Source organism: Streptopelia decaocto (assembly GCF_964273445.1).
Source record: "Streptopelia decaocto genome assembly, chromosome: 15".
Taxonomy (NCBI): Eukaryota; Metazoa; Chordata; class Aves; order Columbiformes; family Columbidae; genus Streptopelia; species Streptopelia decaocto.
The window spans coordinates 6,779,721-6,799,615 of NC_138670.1; the positions used below are offsets into that span (position 1 = coordinate 6,779,721).

Consider the following 19,895-nt stretch of genomic DNA (forward strand, 5'->3'; position numbering starts at 1 on the left):
GGTTGATGTGTAGATCCCGCAGAAGCACATGTATGCACAGACAATGGAAGCAAGGGTAAATTCTCTTCAAACCAAAGAACTTGCACAGGTACATCTGCTCACACACCTCTATATTAAGCCACCTCCAGGTGGGAAGGGAAGGATGAGTCTTTGGAACTGGGGATACTCACAGATATTTAGTGGGGCACACAATTTATTTTAGCAACACAACGGTCATCACTGGCAGAGCCACCTTCCCAGATTGTCAACTTTAGGTAATACAAAATAACCAAGAAAAACAGGTTTAAGCCTTTTAACTACCACGACTGTTATTTAAAGTGAGGTGTAGAAAGTTCCAGCTCCATTGATTCTGGTACACACTTTCTCCTCATCAGCCTCATGTGCAGTCAGTAACTGCTTGGTCATGTACACCCTACTGTCCCGCAAGGACCCTCAAAAACTCAGCGAGAGTATCTTTGTACCACTCTGATTACAGGACAGCTGTGAATTCTGCAGCAATCGTACAAGGTGTTTCAAAAAGATGGAACCAATATCTTTGAGATTCAGCCTGGGTGACCCTGCTTTAGCAGATGGGTTGGACTGGATGATCTCCAGAGGTCCCTTCAACCCAACCAAGCTGGGATTTACCAACAAGCAACGTGTGCGTATGGTAACATACACAGTACTTGGAAATATTCGTTAAAGGTTTAGACCGCTATAATTGTGGTTGGTGTCACCCACTTTCAGTCCTGCAGACCGAAATAGGTTAAGAATATCACATAGTTACCACAACACAACAACTGCAGGATTTAAATACATTACCAGAGCAAACTAAGGCGTATTTTTAGGAGGAAAGGGAAGCAAGCCGCAAATTGACATCCTGTCTCAAGCATCAAAATGGTCTATAGACTTTCCTTTTTTTGAAGTCAAACAACAACAATAAAAAAGCATCAAATTGGAATCTACTGATCTCTTATTTTCCTTACGATTATACCATTATTTTTTCTGACAGGTGTTTTTCCAAACTGTTCCTAAACTACTGAAGGAGACTCCATTGTTTACTTGGGCAATCACATTCTACTGCTTTATGTTTTTCATCATTAAAGTATTTTTCCTAATATGCACCCCAAATCTCCCCTGTATCAGAAAATGTACTGTTTCTTGTTCTCTACAGTAGACCAAACCAAAAATGTTGTTCCTTTCGTGTGCGTCATTGCCCTTTCTATATTACTCCTGCTAACAGAAGCTAATAGGTAGCTTGATTTATAACTATTATTATGACCACCTCTATAAAGGGCAAGTTTTTGCATCCTGAAAATTCATTCTACATGCAGCACCTCTCTAAACGCACTCGGACACGTCTCTGCTACTTCAGTCAAGTTTACAAACAGCAGCTTCATAAAATCTCAGGTATCGGCAGGAAAACTGCTCTGCTCCGAGCACCCGAACGTCGGGGCTGCACACGCCGCTCGACGCCGAGCAGGGCGAGAACTCACACGTTCGATTTGCCCACCGACTCCTCATGCGGTCAGCGCGCCGCGACCCGGGAAGCCGCCAGAGCAGGACACGGAGGTGCAGCCGCTGCTCCCGCAGCGAGCTGCCGGCGGGACGCGGCCGTGCACACCGGGATCCGCACGGACCCCCAGCCCAGCCCGGACCCGCCGGGGCCCGGCCCGCGGGGCCGCCGCTCCCGCCGCAGCGCTGTCCCGGGCCCGCCAAGCGGGCGGGGGCTCCCGGGAAGGCGGCGCCGCTCTCAGCCCGGCAAGAACCCCCGGGCGGAGGGGGCCGAGCGCTCGGCCGGGCGGCCGCGGCTGCACCCCAGGCCCGGCGGCGCCGCAGCCCCCGGGCACCCGCAGCCGCTTCCGCCGGCACGGCCGCGGCCGCTGTGGGAGCTGCCCCGCCGCTCCCCGTCCGGGCCGGGACAGCGGCCCGCCCGCAACTTCCCTCCAGCGCCCGCGGGCAGCGATCGCGCCCGGCCCGGCGGCTCCTTCCGCCCCCTCGGCCGCCTGGCGCCGGGCCGGGCCGAGGAGCCGCTCCCGCCGCCCGTCCGGCGTCAACTCACCCGGGGAGACTCCGCGCCCCGCTCCCGCCGCCGCCGAGCCCGGCCCCCCGCTACGGCCCCCGGCGGGGCGGGCGGCGGCGCCTGTTGCTCCATCGCGCTCCGGCTCCTCCTCCTCGGGGGCCGCCGCCGCCCCCGCCGGGCCGAACCCGCTCTGGCCGCCCGGCCCGCGGCGCCACGTTCCGGGCCCGGCTCTGGGGAAAGCGCTGTGTCCCGGCCCCGCCCCGGGGCTGGGCTCCGCTCGGACCCCGGACACCCCCCGCCCGGCGGCACCAGGCCCGGACGTCCTGCGGCCGGAGCGGCTCCGCCCGGGGCCGCTCGTTCCGCCCGCGGGCCGGGCCCTCGGGCCTGGCGGGGCTGAGGGCGATGCCGCCTGCGCCCGGGCCCCACAGCAATGGCAGCAGCCCGCCCCGGCCCCCGCCTCGCCGGGAACACTTGCAAGGCCCATCTTCACGGAGAACACAGCTCCGAAATCCTTGCGGTACCGAAGAGGTGGAAGACCATCTCCCAAAGGCAGCGGCAGCCTCAGCAGCTGCTGCTCGGGGTCCCACACCTGGCGTGGCTCCTGCCAGGCACACCAGGCTCATCCTTTCCCTTCTCATCACATTCGTACAACCGGGATCCAAACTGGAGCCTCCCAAATGCTCTAGACCCATGCCTGTCGAACCTATTGCAGTTAATGTGCAGTGTAAGTAGTAGCTAGTGCTTTATCTTCTTGTCTGTAGTGATGCAGGTCTTCTTAAAATCGCCAGTACACTGATCACAAATGTAGCCCAACACCCTCCCATCCTTTCCGATTCTTTTAGCTAGCAAGTGACAGCTCCCACTTACTTCAGATGAGCTACAGTAAGTACCACAACTCTTTGAGGATGTGCCAATCCATCACACAAATGGAATGTCAGTAGAAGACAGACAAGCATTTCTTCTGCTTTATCACCCTGTGTATATGGAATGGACTTGAACCAGTGGTATTTTTTTCATCCAGCCCAAGGATGTTCCTCCCTCCAGTTTATTAAGAACAACATGAATGTACAAGAATTGCCATTTGGTCATTACCAATGATTAATATCAAATATCTCAAAACATGCATAAGGACTAAGCATTATTTTCATACCTGGACTAGAAACTGGAAGACAAGAAACAGAGTGTAGGTGATGATGAAGCTAGCCTAAAAATTTTTAGTGACTTAGTTCATGAGTTTTTCTGATACTCTAGTCAGACAGCAGGATGAAATGCAACATGACTATTTGTGTAGATTCTCATGCATACACAAGCAGTCACTTCAGTCTTATAAAGCTATTTTTATTTAGCAATCGCATCTTCAACAGTTATTCCATTATTAAGATTTTTCTTAAATAAAAAATTCTGCTTTCCATAAAAAAGCTATAATTAACATAAGCCACTTTCTCTTTTTTTCACTTCATTTTCTGAAATGACGTAGAAGGAACAGCACGCTTCGAAGAGCCAGAGTCTCCCTCGGCTTCATGGAGACGCTTTCTCATTGTTGTTGGCTAAAAGAAAGACGCAGCAAGATGGCTACATGAAATCAGGTTAAGACAGAGCCTATTGTGGTTGCTACAGAATTACAGATGTTACATGTTCAACGATTTAATTTTAAATATATGAATAAACCTTTAAAGGCTAGGAGGCTGTTTCTACACATTTAAACAAAGTGTCTTGCCAAAGCACAGAAGTCCATTGCTCCTATTCAGAAAGCAGAGATAATTAGCAGTCTGCTACATACAGCCAAGATGCACATTTCTCTAAGTTCTCAAAATGAATTAGTTTTCTTATTATGGATTACTTAAAAATCTAGTTTCTCTATGCATCAAGTATTAATCACCAAATCATCTGTTGCACATACCATTTTTGATGTTTGTGGTGGATTCATAGTAGCACTTGTCTGAGCCAGTAGCTGTTGAAATGTACTCTTCATATCCTCATCCTGTGAAAAAAAGCAGTAACTCTAAGTAGTATACGGAATATTTAAGGGAAAAGCCTGCATTTTGGTTAACGAAACAGGTCAGCAATTAAAGAATGAATGAATAAAGGTGAAAAGGAGGTTTCCCCACTTCCCCCCAAATAAATGTCTTCCTAATATGGCTTCACCAAAAGCAAGGCTTGCCTGGTCAAGCGAGTGGCCTTCTCTAACGGAGTGACTACATCAGTGGACAAGAGAAGAGCTGTGGATGTCATCTACCTGGACTTCTGCAAGGCTTTGACATGGTCCCTCACAATATCCTTCTCTCTAAATGGGAGATACGGATTTGATAAATGGACCTTTCAGTGGATGAGGAATTGGCTGGATGGTCACATCCAGAGGGTAGGGGTCAACAGCTCAATGCCTGGATGGAGATCAGTGACAACTGGTGTCCCTCGGGGGTTCAAACTGGGACCGTACTGTTTACTGTCTTCATCAGTGACACAGGCAGTGGGGTCAACTGCACCCTCAGCAAGTTTGCAGATGACACCAAGCTGAGCGGTGTCGGTGACACACCTGAGAGATGCCGTTCTGAGGGACCAGGACAAGCTCAAGAAGTGGGCCCATGTGAACATCATGAAGCTCAACAAGTGCCAAGTGCAAGGTCCGGCACCTGGGTTGGGGCAATCCCAAGCACAAACACAGGCTGGGCAGAGAATGGATTGAGACCAGCCCTGAGGAGAAGGACTTGGGGGTGTCGGTTGATGAGAAGCTCAACATGATCCAGCAATACACACTTGCAGCCCAGAAGGCCAATTGTATCTTGGGTTGCATCCAAAGGAGCATGAGCAGCAGGTGGAGGGAGGTGATTCTGCCCCTGTGCTCTGCTTTGGTGAGACCCCCCTGCAGTGCTGGTCCAGCTCTGGGGTCCTCAGCACAGGACAGACATGGACCTGCTGGAGAGGGGCCAGAGGAGCCACAGAAATGATCCAAGGCTGGAACGGCCCATCATCGTATCCCTTTTGTAGTGTTCTCCACAGGAGATGCATCGGGCATGCATTACATCTCTGCTGACCGGAGCAGCCAGTGTTCCTGTGCTGCTTTGCAGAAGCAAATCACACAGTATCAAAGCCTCATAACATCCAGGCTATTGAACTGCCTTTGAATTGACATCAAGAAGTTATCCCCAGAACAACCCAACTGTGCTGCCCTTCAGTCAAGACTTAGTTCCTACCTGAAGCCACGGATGCTCTAGGGCTTCCTCTGTCGTAAGACGTTTGCTTGGATCCACTACTAACAGCTTCTTCACAAGATCCAGAGCTAAGAGAATAAACAGAGTTGGTTGGCATATGATCAGTAAATTCATTACCTGAAAACAGGTTCTGCAATATGCATACACAGAAGCTTTGTGCAACAATATGTGTTATAACACTTCAGAATGATGCCCAAAAAATACTGTCTGGGCAGATCACTTTACTTTTTTCTATGCTCAGAGAGGGCTGCAGGCTGTAACCACGCACATGATTCGACACTTTTCAGTATACCAAAATTACCAGTAGATATACTGAGCAAGTCTACAATTTATGTTCTGAGCCGGCACAGAAGTTCAGCACGTTCCTAAAAGCTTCAGTAATACTGTGAACAAGCAAAGACAGCTTAATTTAGTGTCCTGGTTTACAGTGTCTTGGAAAGCAGATTATCTGGGAAGATGGGAAAGAAGAGACAAGACATATACATGCTCAATCACAAACTTTATTTTCTTAGGAAACTGCTTAATAGACACTGTGAAAAATATGGCATTTATGTCATATTTTATGACTCCAAATCTCCCATAAAGGAATTTTGGCAAGATTTACTTTTCATTGTATCTGATTATTCTGTTATACATACCATGAGGACTATGTACCACTTTAACATAGATTTGCATTCTCCTTTATGTCTGACTTATTATTGAATAAGCTTCAAATAATTCAGGAAGGAGTTATATTTGGCAAGTTTACTAGAAAAAGAATGATCACATCATTTATTAGAAACTCCTCTGCACATACAAAGGAGTATCAAAGACAAATACTACAATTATTTTGTGTGTATAAATTGTCCTGAAGAAGGAAAGCACATGAAGACAGTAACGATCATTTTAGTTTACCATGCAAAAACTTCATCGGTTTTGCAAACTACTTAGCTTAGAATGGGTCCAACTTAATAGTTAATTCCACAAATGTGGCTGATATTTTAAACTCAAAGGCTAGCACCATGAAATTCCTCTTAACATTCCTCTCTTGGAATTCTAACTCATATCCCTTAAATCCCTGGCATTTTTGGTTCAACACTTGAAGAATCTTTGAGCAGGGCAAAAGTTTGTAGAACAACTTGAAAAAGTCAGAAGAAAAAGTGAAAATATGAAGAACAGATGTCTGTGCCCAAACTCTATACTTCTGTAATTAATAAAGCTAAATATTACTAAGAAACCTCTTCAATTAAAACATACCTGCTCTTTCTAATGCTTCAACTTGGAATTAAAAAAAAAAAAACACAAACAAAAAAAAACAACAACAAAGCAAACAAACACCCACATTGTTAAGAGACTACTTTAAAAATGAAACATGCAATGTGCCATAGGGCTGAAAGAACTTAAAGGAAAACAAACACTACAAGCAAAAAGGTATGAATAAATATTCTGCTGCCCATTGTAACAGAGTCGTACCCATGTCCGATACATGCTTCCATTCTTTGGGAATGAACGTGTATTCTCCACGAGTGATCTGATCTTTCAGTGACAGCTGGGTATTTTGCTCATTAAATGGTGGATACCCACACAAGCTATGCAAAAGAGGAAAACAAGTTAAATAACACAGATTTTGTCATAGCAAACACTAAAAATCACACATTTTAAAGCTTCTGCTATCACAGTGTCTTTTACACTTTTATAGACACACTTCCATTTCCTCATTAAGGTATTGAAGCTGCAAAGTCTCGAGCCATATGTGTCAATGCCCAACGAAGGAACCATCTCCACAGTATCTTACCACACAAAAAGAATAACTCCTAAACTCCAGCAGTCCACAGCTCGGCTGTATCCAGCAGTCCCAAGTGAATTTAGAACCTCAGGAGCAAGATACGTGGGAGTACCACATAATGTTTTCATGAGAGAAGTTTCTCCAAGAATCTTGGACTGTCCAAAATCTGTAATCTTGTATTTAAAAATGGTGACACCACATTACTTATTAGGATTGATTAGACTAGAACATATCACCTTGTCAATATACATCAAGGGGTAACATTAAGTTTCTTCTTTTCAAGTCAGTTCCAGCACATGACTATGAACAAAATTTACCCCAAACATTATTAAGTAGTGAGTAAACAACAACTGAGAATAGGAGAGGAGGAGTAGGAGAGAGACAGAGGATCACAATTTACACTAGGAGTAAAGTACTCTCAGACTTGGATGTAAATGTACAACCACAGAATAAAGGAAATGTAGTTTATTAGAAAAGATAACTTGAAAAATAAGTGTTTTATCATGCAAATCTATTCAATGTTTTATTTGGAAAACAAAACCAAAAACCCCCACAAAAAAGATCCAACCCTACCACCCTGGGGAAAAACAAAACAAAACACAAACAAACACACACGACCAAAAAAAACCCCAAATGAACAAAAAACAAACAAAAACCCCACCACTCAGTCACTGTACAGCCTGGATATTTGTGGAAATGCTGTCCATCATTCAAGAATTGAGATTTTATTGGAATTAAAAGAGAAATGTATTGGCATCTTAAGTTGTGTACTCCATTAAGTGCTATACGAGCACATCTCTCAGTTGTTCTTACATAAGCATATGGGTTGAAATATCCACAAGAGTAAAATTAAACTTATAAATGTTTCAATGTTTTCCGTGTTTCAAATTACTTCATAGTTTGTATGACCAATTCCTTTGGTTTTTTCCTATGTTTAACCAAATATGGAAAAGAATGGGAAGAAATACCCCCAAGTTTCTGTATGGATAAGAAGAAATGTAAGTTTCCTTACCTTTATAAGACATGTCTCTTCAGAAGATGAAAGTAGCACATTCTCTGGCTTTAGATCTCTGTGTATAATTCCATTGTCATGAAGATACTAGACATATAAAGATATATAATCAAAGAAAACCAGACTATTAACCTTTTTTAAATGTAAGCTTTACGATTTTTCATATAGCAATGGCAGGATAAGTGCAATGGGTGCATAAGAGGCTTTCATACGTTCAAAGCTACACAGGTTCTGAACTTCTCTTCTTAAAAACCAAACCAACCAAACCACAACACCAGCTTTAGAACCCACTGTGCTCCAGAGGTCAGACCTCAATGCAAACACAGGAGGAACCTGGCAAAGCGTTCAGTTTTCCCCATTCACAGAATGGGGAAAGGGTTCCAGAGCCTGGTGATGTAACTGGTAAGAGTGAGTAAGGAGGAGATACAAGATCAAATCAAGGAAAATATACACAGGAATTTGGAAAAAAGTGACTTCTTTGAGGCAAGAGTAGAATTGTTCCCTTATTTATACTTCTCAAGTCTACATGCGAGTCTACTGTCCAGTTTTATAGCGGCTCCAAACCTGAGAACAGATTTCTGCCTTTGTCAGGAGAACGTTCGACAGCGATCGGCCATAAGTGACTGATATAGTAAGATACGATGAAGTCTGTGTTAACTAGCAACAAGGTTGATTCTAACTAGTAGTCCAAAATATGTACCAAAGATGTCTTCACATTTACACTGAAGGGAAGCTTTTCTTTATTATATCTGAAGACATTATGGAACAGAAGGTAACAACACCACTTTTATTATCTGAGCGGGTGTCCCAAAAATGAGAATTTGGGAAAAAATACAATCGTTTACTAATTAAGGAGTAAAATAATTCTAGGTTTATTATTTATTAATACCTGCTACAGAACAACTATTAAGTTTCTATCTTTGGCAGTTGCAAGATATTAAAATGGAGTCAAAAGAAAAAAGGAAAATAATTGATCTAAAAACCTATTCAGGTCCCGACAAGTGAAATGTAAAAAAGAATCTTGCAGAAGTTATTAATGAAATATATTTACCATTTCGTGAATTTAGAAGAAATTTATCTAAGGACTTAATATTCAGTATTTGAGATCTATTAGATCTTAATCTGTTGTCTGCCAGACTGAAATGCTTATTCAGGAGTGCACAGTAAAGCACCTGTTCACTAACTTTTTGAAGGCTGCTACACTGATGACTCTGCACACACACAACTACAAGCCTCACCTGACAATCCTGCCATCAATAAGCACAGCCTGTATTATTACTTTAGTCCCTGTTTCTAATAAGCAAGCGTTCCAATGTTCTTTGGCTGCACTGAGGTAAAGAACCTTGTGAAATCAACTTAAGAGCACTGTGCTGATTGCTTGTACAAGTTTCAGAAGTCACAGATGACAGAAAAATTCATCTAACTGACATTCATATGCATAATCGTATTTTTCTTGGTAGAATTAATGATTACGCACCTTTACAGCCAGCAGCATCTGATAAAAATACAACTTGCAAGTAGCTTCTTTCATCTTGACTGGCCTTGACACTCTGTCATACAATTCTCCTCCTTCCATCCTAAAACGAACGCAAGCAACAAGTTGATATGTTACTTCCAAAAGACTCATCTCATCAGACAAGACTGAGACCAAAACATTTGGCTATTTTGGCTACAAAGACAGAATATATTTCTGCAAATGAGTGAGCAATGTCATAAACACAGCACATGGGCTTCATCTCCTGAGTCTTCACTGGGAGTTGTAACAAGATTTTTGATCGGCCTCCTCTTATGAGCTCAAAAATCAGGAGAAGTAGCAACGATCCAGAAGAGCAGCATAGTGGGCAGCTGCCCCGGCACCGAGTGCTCTCAAAGCTCTCCTCGTCATCCTAGGTCCTAATTTTACAGAGGTTTCAGAGAACAGTGGAGGCCAGCGAAAGAAAACCAAAAAAACCCCAGTGTGGAACTATACACGTTCTTTGCGGCTCTGAAAAATATTTCATTTTACACATTTACTTTCAAACAAGTCACTTACAGTTCCAAAACAATGTAGTAATCCTCTGCTTCAAAGAAGTTTTTGATCTTGATTAAGCAAGGCTAATAAAAAAGGGAACACAAATGGACAAACAAAAAGGGAAAGATAAAGTTAGTTTTTACAAATTATTAACAGTTTATCCTCCTAACGTTCCTATTTCAGTACGATTTCAGCCTCGCCAGTTACACTAACACTTAGCACAACTCACTAGTGCCCGGGCTCTGGCAAACACATGATATTCAGGTCTGTTGTCTTCTCCCTTGTACCTCCACACACTAACACATTCAGCTCTTGTGGTAACTACAGCACAAGAAATACCCTTATTTTTTCCAGTTGTAAGTTACCAAACCTCAGTATTTTATTTCTATGCAATAGTACATTGGGAAGCAAGGCAAAATGAATTAAGCTACGCAAGCTTTCTACTTAGCAAAAATAAATGTCTTTTGCAGGGCAGGGGAAGCAGGTGAAGGAGGGGATACAAATTCCAAAAATTGCCCGTGGAATCTCATCTTTGTATTCGGTTATCTGGCAGTATTTACAAAAACACGCATCAAGGAAAGATTTCTACAAAAGTGGTTCAGGCTGAAACTTGTCCCGTGAAGTTTCTCCTCAAAATTACACCTCAGTTATTCAAGGTTTTAAAGAACATGTAAAGACATAGCCTACTTAAGAAAAAAATAAGCATTCACTAGACTTATTTAAAAGAAAAATTATATGCATCCTTCAACATATTTTCTAAACAGGTACCATTGATCTTTAGTTACTACACTAACACAGTGAACTACAGAAGTACAGCAGGCAGCAAAGAGGAATTAAAAAGTACAGTAACACTCACATGATCTATTTTCTTCAAAATTTCAATTTCTGTATTGATATTAAAAGCCGGGTTCTATTAAAAGAATCAAATATCATATTGGGTAAGACAGTGCTGTTCTGGAATGAGACACGTCAGAAATAAGAGACAGTACCAGAAAAGCCATCGGTTCATCTCCCTTGCTACTTTAAGCAACCATAACATATAATATTTTTGCATAAATTGATCAGGTGCCTTCAGTGAATTAAAGAGTCTTCTCTCGCTATATGTAACAAGATGTTGCTCCGGACATGTCATTTCACTGCAGGTTAGAAATCTCCATCTGATTTCCAAACTAACAGAAATAATCTTGAAAAGCATATACCAGCACTGCCCTTTAACAGCTTTCCTCCCTCGAGTGCTTCCCATAGGGGCTGACCCTAAAGTTCAATGCTGCTCTCTCCTCGAGTCACCGATAGGAAACTGCACAGATCTCCTCCTGTTGGACTGAAGCCACTTGGCTTGTTCTCCTTCAAATTCAGGCCTCTGCTACAAGACTAGACTCATGAAAAACCCTCCCCAAAAAGCTTTATACAACTTTATTAAGAAGTACTATGATGGAAAATATGACAAAATTAGCAGAGATTGTATATTTTTGTCAGACTGTGCTGCTTATACGTGTCTTATCTGATATGTTTTAAGAGATAAAGCTCACAAGAGATCAAGCTCCCCACCACCCTTTGTATATACCACATTAACAATGAATTATGAACACAATGAAATGCGGTCAAAGAATAAAAGCAAGCATTTTCTACAGAATTCTGCAGATTCTGTAAGATCAAAAGGCACGTTGAAATCACATACACAAGACATTAAGTGAGAAAATCTCCTTTAGCTGAAGGGAGCTGGGGAGTCAGAGCGGTTATCAAATATTGCAGACACTGCAAGATGACGGAGAGACAGACAGACAGACAAATACCCACCGCCTCTCTAATGCCGCTGGCCATGAACTTCCGTTTATTGATTATCTTCACCGCGACTTTATTACAAGTGCTCTTCTCAAACGCCAGTTTGACTTCTCCGCAGGCCCCGCTGAGATAAAAGCACAGCTCTGTTAATGCCCACAAATGCTTTTCATAAATCTGCATAGCAAGCACCGACAAACCAAGCGGAAGCGTTGGATCACACGCAGCTCGAGGCTGCTGCTTTCTGACTTTCTGAGAATGATACGTTGCCAAAACTTTCCCAGCAAGCGTTCAGTAGGAGGTCTGTCTATGTAAATCGCAAGCTCTGTCCAGAGCCGCCCATTCAAAAACACAGGAGTAAACAAGCAGAGCAACAAATCTGTTTGTTCAGAGGGTACCGGTGAATATCGAAGACGAGCTCTGCCAGCATTTCCATCACACAAATGCATTTAAGAGAAGAGAATCTAGTGAAGAGTTCTTTCAACACCAGACTGAACAAATCTGAAGAACAGGTATGACAAAACTTTTTTTTTCACTAAGTAGCAATTATATTATAGAAACAAATCCTCGTATTTTGCACTTGGATTTATTTCCACTTAACCATTCTCCTCCAAATTCTTCACTGACCATCTTTTTCCAAAACAGAAATAACAGCCTCTCTCCTTTTTCCTGCAAACAGTCTTTCCACTTCTGTCTGAAGGCCTCAACAGTGATGATGTAGAAATCTATGTTCTGACATAAAGCTCTTCCTTCTACTTCCAATAACTGATTATATTTATATATAAAACTTTAGAACTTGTTAAGAATTTACACCTTTTTTTGTCTCTTCTAGAGAAAATTAATTTCACAGTTAATGCTAGGCTATAAAACCCAAGACAACTATAGGAATAAAGCCAAAATTCCTGTTTAAGCTGTTGTAAAGAACAGGTGTCATCTTATTAAAGAACTCAGGTGTTATTGTGTTGTTTGAACAGCAGCTCAATTAACACTGGTAATAATTCGAGCACAAGGTACTGAACACAGTTAACAAAATTAATACTGTGGAAAGAAGGATGCTTACCTTCCCAAAGTCTTGGACATGATATATTTCTCTCTGAATTCTCTAGGAAACACCAACTGATCATCCACCATAAGATCAGAAAATACAAACACTAGGAAGATGAGTGGAGATCGTTTTCCTGTTATTCACTTTAAAATTTTGCTATAACGAACAACTATGCCTCCTGAGCTTTTATAGTCAACAACATAACTATGAAAATGCTGCCTGCTATAAGTATATAAAAAAGGTTAATTGATGTCATAAGTGACATCAGCTATTGGTTAGCAAGGTGATTTTATTACTGAAAAACGACATCTTTGGTATTAACTTCACAACAGCACTCAATTAACACTGCCTTTAAGGACAAAACAGGCAAGAATTTCAATGTCACAGCAGGGAACAAAGCAAAGTGACTACTGGGAAGACAGAATCTTAGTGGAGAAGAAACAACCCCCCAACCCTGCTAATTCTTGAGGGGTGTTTTATTATTGTGCGGCATCTGGTAAGTACCTGGTTTGTTTCAGCTTCCCTTGAATAGTCTGTTTCCCGTTCCCACCACCACATCCACAGCCACCGAAGCACAAGTGTCTCAAGAAAAGGAAAACAACTATAAAAGTTTGTGCTCTAGTAAGGTGGGTCCTGATGCAGCTCCTTATACATTTGCTTTTCTCATGTTTTTTTCTAATTTTTATGCCAGTACTAAACCAGCAATTCATAGCTGTATTTTAACAGCACTCATGAAGAAGCTCAACTTGCAAGAAATATACTGAAATCACTGCAGAAACAACACATAAAGAATCTTCTTATGTTAGAGTACATTTTACCCTTATTATTCTGTATAGACAATGCAATTTCAGAGTTGTGAGTCAGTGGAAGCCTCCTCCCTCTTCCAACAAGCTCTCTGTTAACAAAAGTTCCATTTGCACTGTGGTCTTCAATGTAGGCAACATGGGAATTTTTTGGACCCATTTCCTCAAAGAGAAAAGAAAAAAATGAGAAAGGTGACAGTAGGGAAAAAATTACTTTACTGTAAAGACATGATAGACTATAGAAATTTATTATAATTGGCTCAGGAAATCAGATTACTGAGGTTACTTCCCAAGCTGGGTTATTGGAGCACTGCCTAGAGTCTTGTTAACGGAGTCAACACTGAAGGTACTCAAACTTTGATTTCTTTAAGATCTGCCCCCACCAAAGCCAACCTTTTTCAATTATGCCCAAACAGAAGAAGACTGTTAACCTTTTATTACCTACCCTGAAAATTCGGAAATGCTTCTTGCTATAGTTTTGGTAGAAGCCAGTATCAGACAATCCCAGCTTAGAAAAACTATAATCACAGCTTTTGTCTCTGCCAAACCAGTATTCATCATTCACACAGTCTGCAGAGATGGGGAAGTAAAGCAGAGAGAGAACACAAAATTGCAGGAAGTTATTAACTGTGGCACTACAGAATGATGCCAAATGGTAGTAAGTAAGATAACAAAGACAAGATTCTTCCCATACAATCAAGTTCATTTGTCTTACTTCAGACAAAGCACCATGCACTATCAACACCTTGTACAATACTTTAGTAATTTTATCGTGTTTAGTAACAGTAGAGCTTTCAGCTCACCTTCAGCTATAGAGACTCATATGATATGCAAATAAATTATGAATGGAAAAATGAAGCCAGTAACAAGGAACACGAATACCTCAGAATTCCTCTAAGTCTGTAGAAGATGTGTATCTGACTAAAAGTATAAACACTGGGATGTAGTACGGAATACAACATTATAGTAGAAGTTGCAAGCTTGTACTTCAATGTGGTTGTACTTAGTAAGAGGCTCATTACAGCAAACACGTACCACAATTGCTGAAACCTTTTCCAAGTGCAAAGAGTCGACCCCAAGGCTGAGGAACGAGCTCTTCGGGTTCCTGGTCCTCAGGGATCGACGGCAGCTCCTGCGTGGGAACAGTGTCCAGGGAACTGAGGGTCCCGGAGCTGGAGGAGGACTGACTGGTGCTCTGGGAGCCGCTGGAGGAGGAGCTGGTGCCGCCCTGGGACTGCTGGGCGCCTTGGGACTGCTGGGCTTCGCTTCCAGTCTCTCGGGACATGTTGGCTTCAAACAGAATGTTTATAAAAACAATTACTAGGGCAAAATAAAACTGACAAGCATTCACACACCATGCTATTAATAGCCAAGCCTATTCTCAGTCTTCAGGTAAGTAAAACCGTCAACCAAAGCGTGCATTATATGTAAATCCCCAAGAATTTTGCAAGCCATGTTTTCCCTTTTAAAAAATAATGTGATGCTCTACTAGTTCTAAAACAAGTTAATGTTATTCCCAGATTCTTATTCAAAGTCTTCAGGGCTCACACTTTATTTCACAAATGCATGTGCAGCATCCTCTGACAAAGCATCCCCACAAAGCAGTAACTATTACAGCCCCCTGACCACAAAGGGAAAACGTGAAACAGGAAAAATAAGAACTTTAAAATTAAATGTCTCCCGCTGCCCCGGGCTCTCCTGCGCTCACCTGTGCCCGCCGGTACCGGCAGCTCTCGGTTCTGAAGCTGGTTGTCATGCAGCTCAGTGCACACCCCAGACTAATCACACCCGCTTACCCGTTCGCTACATTTCATTGTCAGACACAAGAGCACGGCAGCGCCCGGTGCCGCTCCGTGCCGCCCTGGTACAGAGCTGTCCCGGAACGCCGGCAAAGCAGAACCGCCGGGAGCGCGGCCTGTCAGCGCCCTCCCGCCGCGCTGGGACCGGCGCTGAGGACGGGACCGCGGGACCGGACCGGACCGGACCGGGCGCCGAGCGGCTGTGAAGGCAACGGCGGGGCCCGGAGCCGCGGGTTAAGCCCCGCCCCCGCCCCCGCCCCCGGCCCCGCCCCCGGCCCTGCGCGCCGCCGGCAGCGCCCCCTGCGGCCCTGCCCGAGCACTGCAAGCCCTGTCTCCCGCGGCGCCGCGCGGACGAGCGCACGGCAGGGCCCCGCCGGGAGAAGCCGCGCAAGTCGCCCCGGGGCGGGGGCAGCCGCGGGGCGGAGCGGGGCCGCCCGAGAGCCGGGCAGGCCCGGCGGCCGCAGGGCCGGAACTCACGGTGCTGCAGCCCGCGCCGCGCGGCCCCGGCGCCGCGTTCCTCAGTGGACACGCGCCCCGCCGCTCCCCGCTACGAACCGAGCCAATCAGGGCGCGCGCGGGGGCTGCCGGGAGCGGCGCGGCGGGATGCGGGCGGCGCTGCGGCGGCTCGGCGGGGCGCCATGGCCGCTCTGGCCGCCCCGCGCCTCCCAGGCGGCCCCGCGGCCTCGCTGCGTCGGGCCGGGCTCTGCCCCGGCCCCGCGCTGCTGGAGCTGCGGCGCCGCCCTCCCCCGCGCCGAGGGGCCGCCTCACTTCTGCCCCGGCTGCCGGGCGCTGCAGCCGCCGGGGCCGCGGCCTGACCTGTTCCGCCTGCTGGGCTGGTGAGTGCGGGCGGGGGGGCGCGGGCCGGGCCGGCCGCAGCCTGACCCGCCTTGTGTCGCCCGCAGTGACCGCTCCTTCCGCATCGACGCGCAGCAGCTGCAGCGGCGGTTCCGGAGCCTGCAGCGCGCCGTTCACCCCGATCGCTTCGGCCAGAGGCCGCCGGTGAGCGCGGGGCCGGCCGGTGTCCCCCGGCAGGGGGGGCGCGGTGACCCGGGCGGGCTGGCGGGGCCCGGCGGGCAGGAGCCGCCGTTCGCTCGGCCGAGCCGCGCCCCCCCGGTCTGGGGTTACGGGGACTCCCCAGGTTTTGTTGCCTGATCTTAGAGGAGACTCGTACTCACGGATTTCCACGCAGGCTGATGAGAAGGGGCTGCTGTGGTTCTTGAGACTTAATTGTGCAAGATGACAGCTTGCAGGTCCACATCGCCCTCTCTCTGTTTTTCCATTTCTGTTATAAATCAGCTTGTAGTTTTACACATTCATATTGGTGTGGGAACACCATTTCTCTGCTGGTAATTAAATGTGATGTATTTTCCCACGTGTCATTAACTCGTTACTGTCCGTTGGCAGGAAGAGCAGTACTACTCGGAGCAGCACTCGTCCTTGATCAACAAGGCGTACCAGACCCTCCTGAACCCCCTGAGCCGTGGTCTCTACCTGGTAAAGCGCCCCTTAGGTGTTTTATCAACACTCCTGTAACTGACCATGGGTGGCTGGGGGTGCAGGTGCTGATGTCACGAATCAGAGCTTTGACTCCATCGTTAACGTGCTGATTTGTGTTCCTCTGAAGAGGATTACCAGGGACAGAAGGGAGACTGAAAACAAGTTTGTCTGAAAATTGATGAGCTTTTCCTCTATTTTAACAATTTATTGATTATTACCATCGCATTTGCTGCTCATGTCACACTGATTTGTTTCCATCACACATTGTGTCTGGCCATGGCTGCTCCTTTGAAATGTCACTATGGCCCTTGGCAGCCTTTGTTGCATTTTCTTGGCTCTGGTTAACTGCTGATTTTTATGGTCCATCTATTTTTAATCTTAATTTTAAGACTGTTTATAGAGATTTCATGGAATAGACCGGAAGTTTATCAGATATGAATCTGAGCGAGCCCTACTAAAATACTTCATGTTCAAGAAAATAATTCACATTGAAATAGATGTAAGAATATTATTTCCTGATTTCCGTTTCTTCACCAGCTGGAGCTGAAGGGAGTGGAGCCAGCACAAGAAACGGACTCTGAGGCAGACTCCGAGTTTCTCTCGGAAATCATGGAAATTAACGAGAAATTAGCAGAGCCTAAAAATGAGGATACCCTTGAAGAAATTGAAACTTTACTTAAAGGCAAGTTATGATTTGAGGGTTTTGTACAGAACTAATTTACTGTATCTAGTATAATGTACCAATTTATGCCACCTAAACATCAAGTCAGTCTTGAGAAAATCTGTATAAGAGAACCCATTCTGATGGCAAAACAGGTGTGTGTGTGTATATATATATATATATATATATATGTATTGATTATAAAAAGGAACTCGTTATTAAACCTTCAGCAGATCTGGGCAAGTAGACTGTTCCGAACGAAGGAATCACTCAAAACGAAGTCGAATAAAATGCTTGACTTGACCGCATTAAACACTTTCTAAAGACATTGTATTTTACTTTCTTCAGTTTAGCAACCATTATATTATTATTATCCGTATACAAACATCTTGTTTATATTGTTGGTGATACCCAAAACATTGAGTTTACTGCTATATTTAAGTCTTTGCAATAATAGTTGTGTGCCAAAAACAAGTAGAATAACTAGAATAAAAACTAAGAGAAGAAAATTAACTGTAGCAGCGTACGCTGGCAGAGCAAAATTAACTTGGATTTCTGAGTAGTGGCCACTGATTTGCATTGGAATTGCTGTCTGTAAACCCATGTAAGTAAATATATGTTTGAAATTATAATAAGGTTTTTAAATGACAGCAATATTATGGAAAGCTCTCTTAGGTCCCAAAAGACTATGAGACTAGTAATGAAGTTTTCCAACACAGACAATGGGAATGCAGTGGTATTAAATACTAAGTATGTAACAAAATGTGAATGATTTGTTTTACAGTTAAACAAGAAGAACTGACCAAAGAGGTGACTGCAGCTTTTGAAAGAGGTAGCTATTTCTATGAAATATTTAGCTGCCATACATATCAGTTATAAATAGTTTTAAAAAACACGTTCTCTTATTGGTGAATATTTCCTGAACTACAGAACAGGAGCACTGCATAAACAAGGGTTCTTTGTTTGGTATTTAGAATAAATACTTCTAAGCTGACATTTCTGCTGATTCAGGAAATTTGGGACCTCACATTAAATAAAATCCAATGCAAAAGTTGCGGTTAATTCATTGTGCATTAAAGTGAAAAGTGGAAATGTCGATGCAAGGAACTGTCTGTTTAAAAATAAAAGGTTGGCTTGTCTATATACTTAGAATTCTGCAGTGGCTACATCAATACTATAGCCACTTAAAAAAAATCATTAAAAGGTATTTATGTCACATTTCTTCTCTGAATTGTACATTTTAACATGTTTTGTAGAAAACCTAAGCTGAGGTGTTCCAAAACCATCTGAGATGAAAATAATAGGCAGCATGGTTTTAATAGTGCGTGGTCCTCACAGCCTGCAGTTCTTACTGCTGGAATGGGCACTGTCACTGGAATCTTGAGATTCCTTTTGAAAGTGAAAATTCAGGCCTCCCTCTTTAAACTAGTAACGTTTTATTTCATTTCAGATGATCTTCAAGAAGCTAAGAAGCTTCTAGGCAAAATGAAATATTTTGCAAACTTAGAGGATAAGCTAAAGAAGAAGAAGATCCCTTCCTGATACCGCCTCCTTCACCACCGAGTTAATGTTATTTTCAATTAAACAGCTGGCTTAGCTACAAAATCACAAAAATTGTGTTTGCTTCCTATGTTTTCATTAAAAGCTTTAACTCTGAGAGAAGGAAGATGAACGTAAAAGAAATCTGGTGCTTACTGTAGCACTTATTAGGTACTAGATGGAATGAGGAAATGCCGCCAGGCAGGCAGAGGTGTAACGGGTGAGGCAGGACTGGTGTCTGAGCAGCTGCAGCTGGGGCCAGGAGGATCCCAGAGGCACACAAACACCGTCTAATTAACATTTCCTTCTTTTTGACTACTAAAATAAGAAGAATTTCTGGATGAAATGCTGGAGATAAAGCAGAAAGCTCATACAATAGGTCCTTCAAGTTCCCTGCAGTGCCCTTGTGCGTATCAGACCACTTTGAAAAATCTTTAAAAGTGAAATGTATTTAATTCCTGTAACAAGGTGGATGGATGGTGGCAGAGCGGTGGATGTTGTCTACCTTGACTTCAGTAAAGCCTTTGACACAGTCTCCCACAGCATCCTCACAGCTAAGTTGAGGAGGTGTGGTCTAGACAATAGAGTAGTGAGGTGGGTTGCAAACTGGCTTAGGGAGAGAAGCCAGAGAGTGGTAGTCAATGGTGCGGAGTCTAGTTGGAGGCCAGTATCTAGTGGAGTGCCCCAAGGGTCAGTGCTGGGGCCAATATTATTCAATATATTCATTAACGACTTGGACGAGGGAATTGAGTGTACTATCAGCAAGTTTGCTG

At 44.2% G+C, this 19,895-nt stretch overlaps 3 protein-coding genes across 7 annotated transcripts in view; 1 reads left to right on the forward strand and 2 right to left on the reverse strand.

Annotated features, from left to right (window-relative positions):
- TTC28 (tetratricopeptide repeat domain 28) overlaps positions 1–2,314 on the reverse strand; it is a 99,433-nt gene extending 97,119 nt beyond the window's left edge. For both annotated transcript variants that reach the window (XM_082066264.1, XM_082066263.1), the window contains exon 1: positions 2,042–2,314. In XM_082066264.1, the coding sequence (XP_081922390.1) occupies positions 2,042–2,134 (93 nt within the window). In that variant the 5' untranslated portion in view covers positions 2,135–2,314. The remainder of the gene's footprint in view (positions 1–2,041) is intronic.
- A 1,005-nt stretch (positions 2,315–3,319) lies between these two features.
- CHEK2 (checkpoint kinase 2) lies at positions 3,320–16,009 on the reverse strand. 4 transcript variants are annotated; one of them, XM_082066414.1, is made up of 15 exons: positions 15,903–16,009; positions 14,662–14,916; positions 14,072–14,196; positions 13,642–13,789; positions 12,839–12,929; positions 11,797–11,905; positions 10,856–10,909; positions 10,021–10,082; positions 9,466–9,565; positions 7,989–8,075; positions 6,986–7,149; positions 6,664–6,779; positions 5,194–5,279; positions 3,903–3,983; positions 3,320–3,549 (listed from the first exon to the last, which is right to left on the reverse strand). In XM_082066414.1, exons 2-15 carry the CDS (start codon positions 14,909–14,911, stop codon positions 3,454–3,456), a joined length of 1,569 nt encoding a protein of 522 aa, XP_081922540.1. In that variant the 5' UTR covers positions 14,912–14,916; positions 15,903–16,009; the 3' UTR covers positions 3,320–3,453. The 4 variants fall into 4 exon arrangements, with proteins under 4 accessions (XP_081922540.1, XP_081922542.1, XP_081922541.1 ...); XM_082066416.1 differs by lacking the exon at positions 15,903–16,009 and adding an exon at positions 15,423–15,569; XM_082066415.1 differs by lacking the exon at positions 15,903–16,009 and adding an exon at positions 15,335–15,474.
- Positions 16,010–16,028: 19 nt separating this feature from the next.
- Positions 16,029–19,578, forward strand: HSCB (HscB mitochondrial iron-sulfur cluster cochaperone; the record flags this gene model as incomplete). The annotated part of the gene is made up of 6 exons (XM_082066419.1): positions 16,029–16,261; positions 16,328–16,424; positions 16,830–16,919; positions 17,460–17,604; positions 18,368–18,415; positions 19,034–19,578. 6 exons carry the CDS (start codon positions 16,029–16,031, stop codon positions 19,123–19,125), a joined length of 705 nt encoding a protein of 234 aa, XP_081922545.1. The 3' UTR covers positions 19,126–19,578.
- Between the last annotated feature and the right edge of the window lie 317 nt (positions 19,579–19,895).

Excerpts from the sequence above, each read along its gene's own strand:
- CHEK2 (XM_082066414.1), bottom strand. The coding sequence starts at position 14,911 with ATGTCCCGAGAGACTGGAAGCGAAGCCCAGCAGTCCCAAGGCGCCCAG. Across the intron at positions 7,150-7,988 it reads AAGAGACATGTCTTATAAAG|ATTACAGATTTTGGACAGTC; the intron begins GTAAGGAAACTT and ends TTTAAATACAAG. Across the intron at positions 3,550-3,902 it reads CACCACAAACATCAAAAATG|CCAACAACAATGAGAAAGCG; the intron begins GTATGTGCAACA and ends TCTTTCTTTTAG.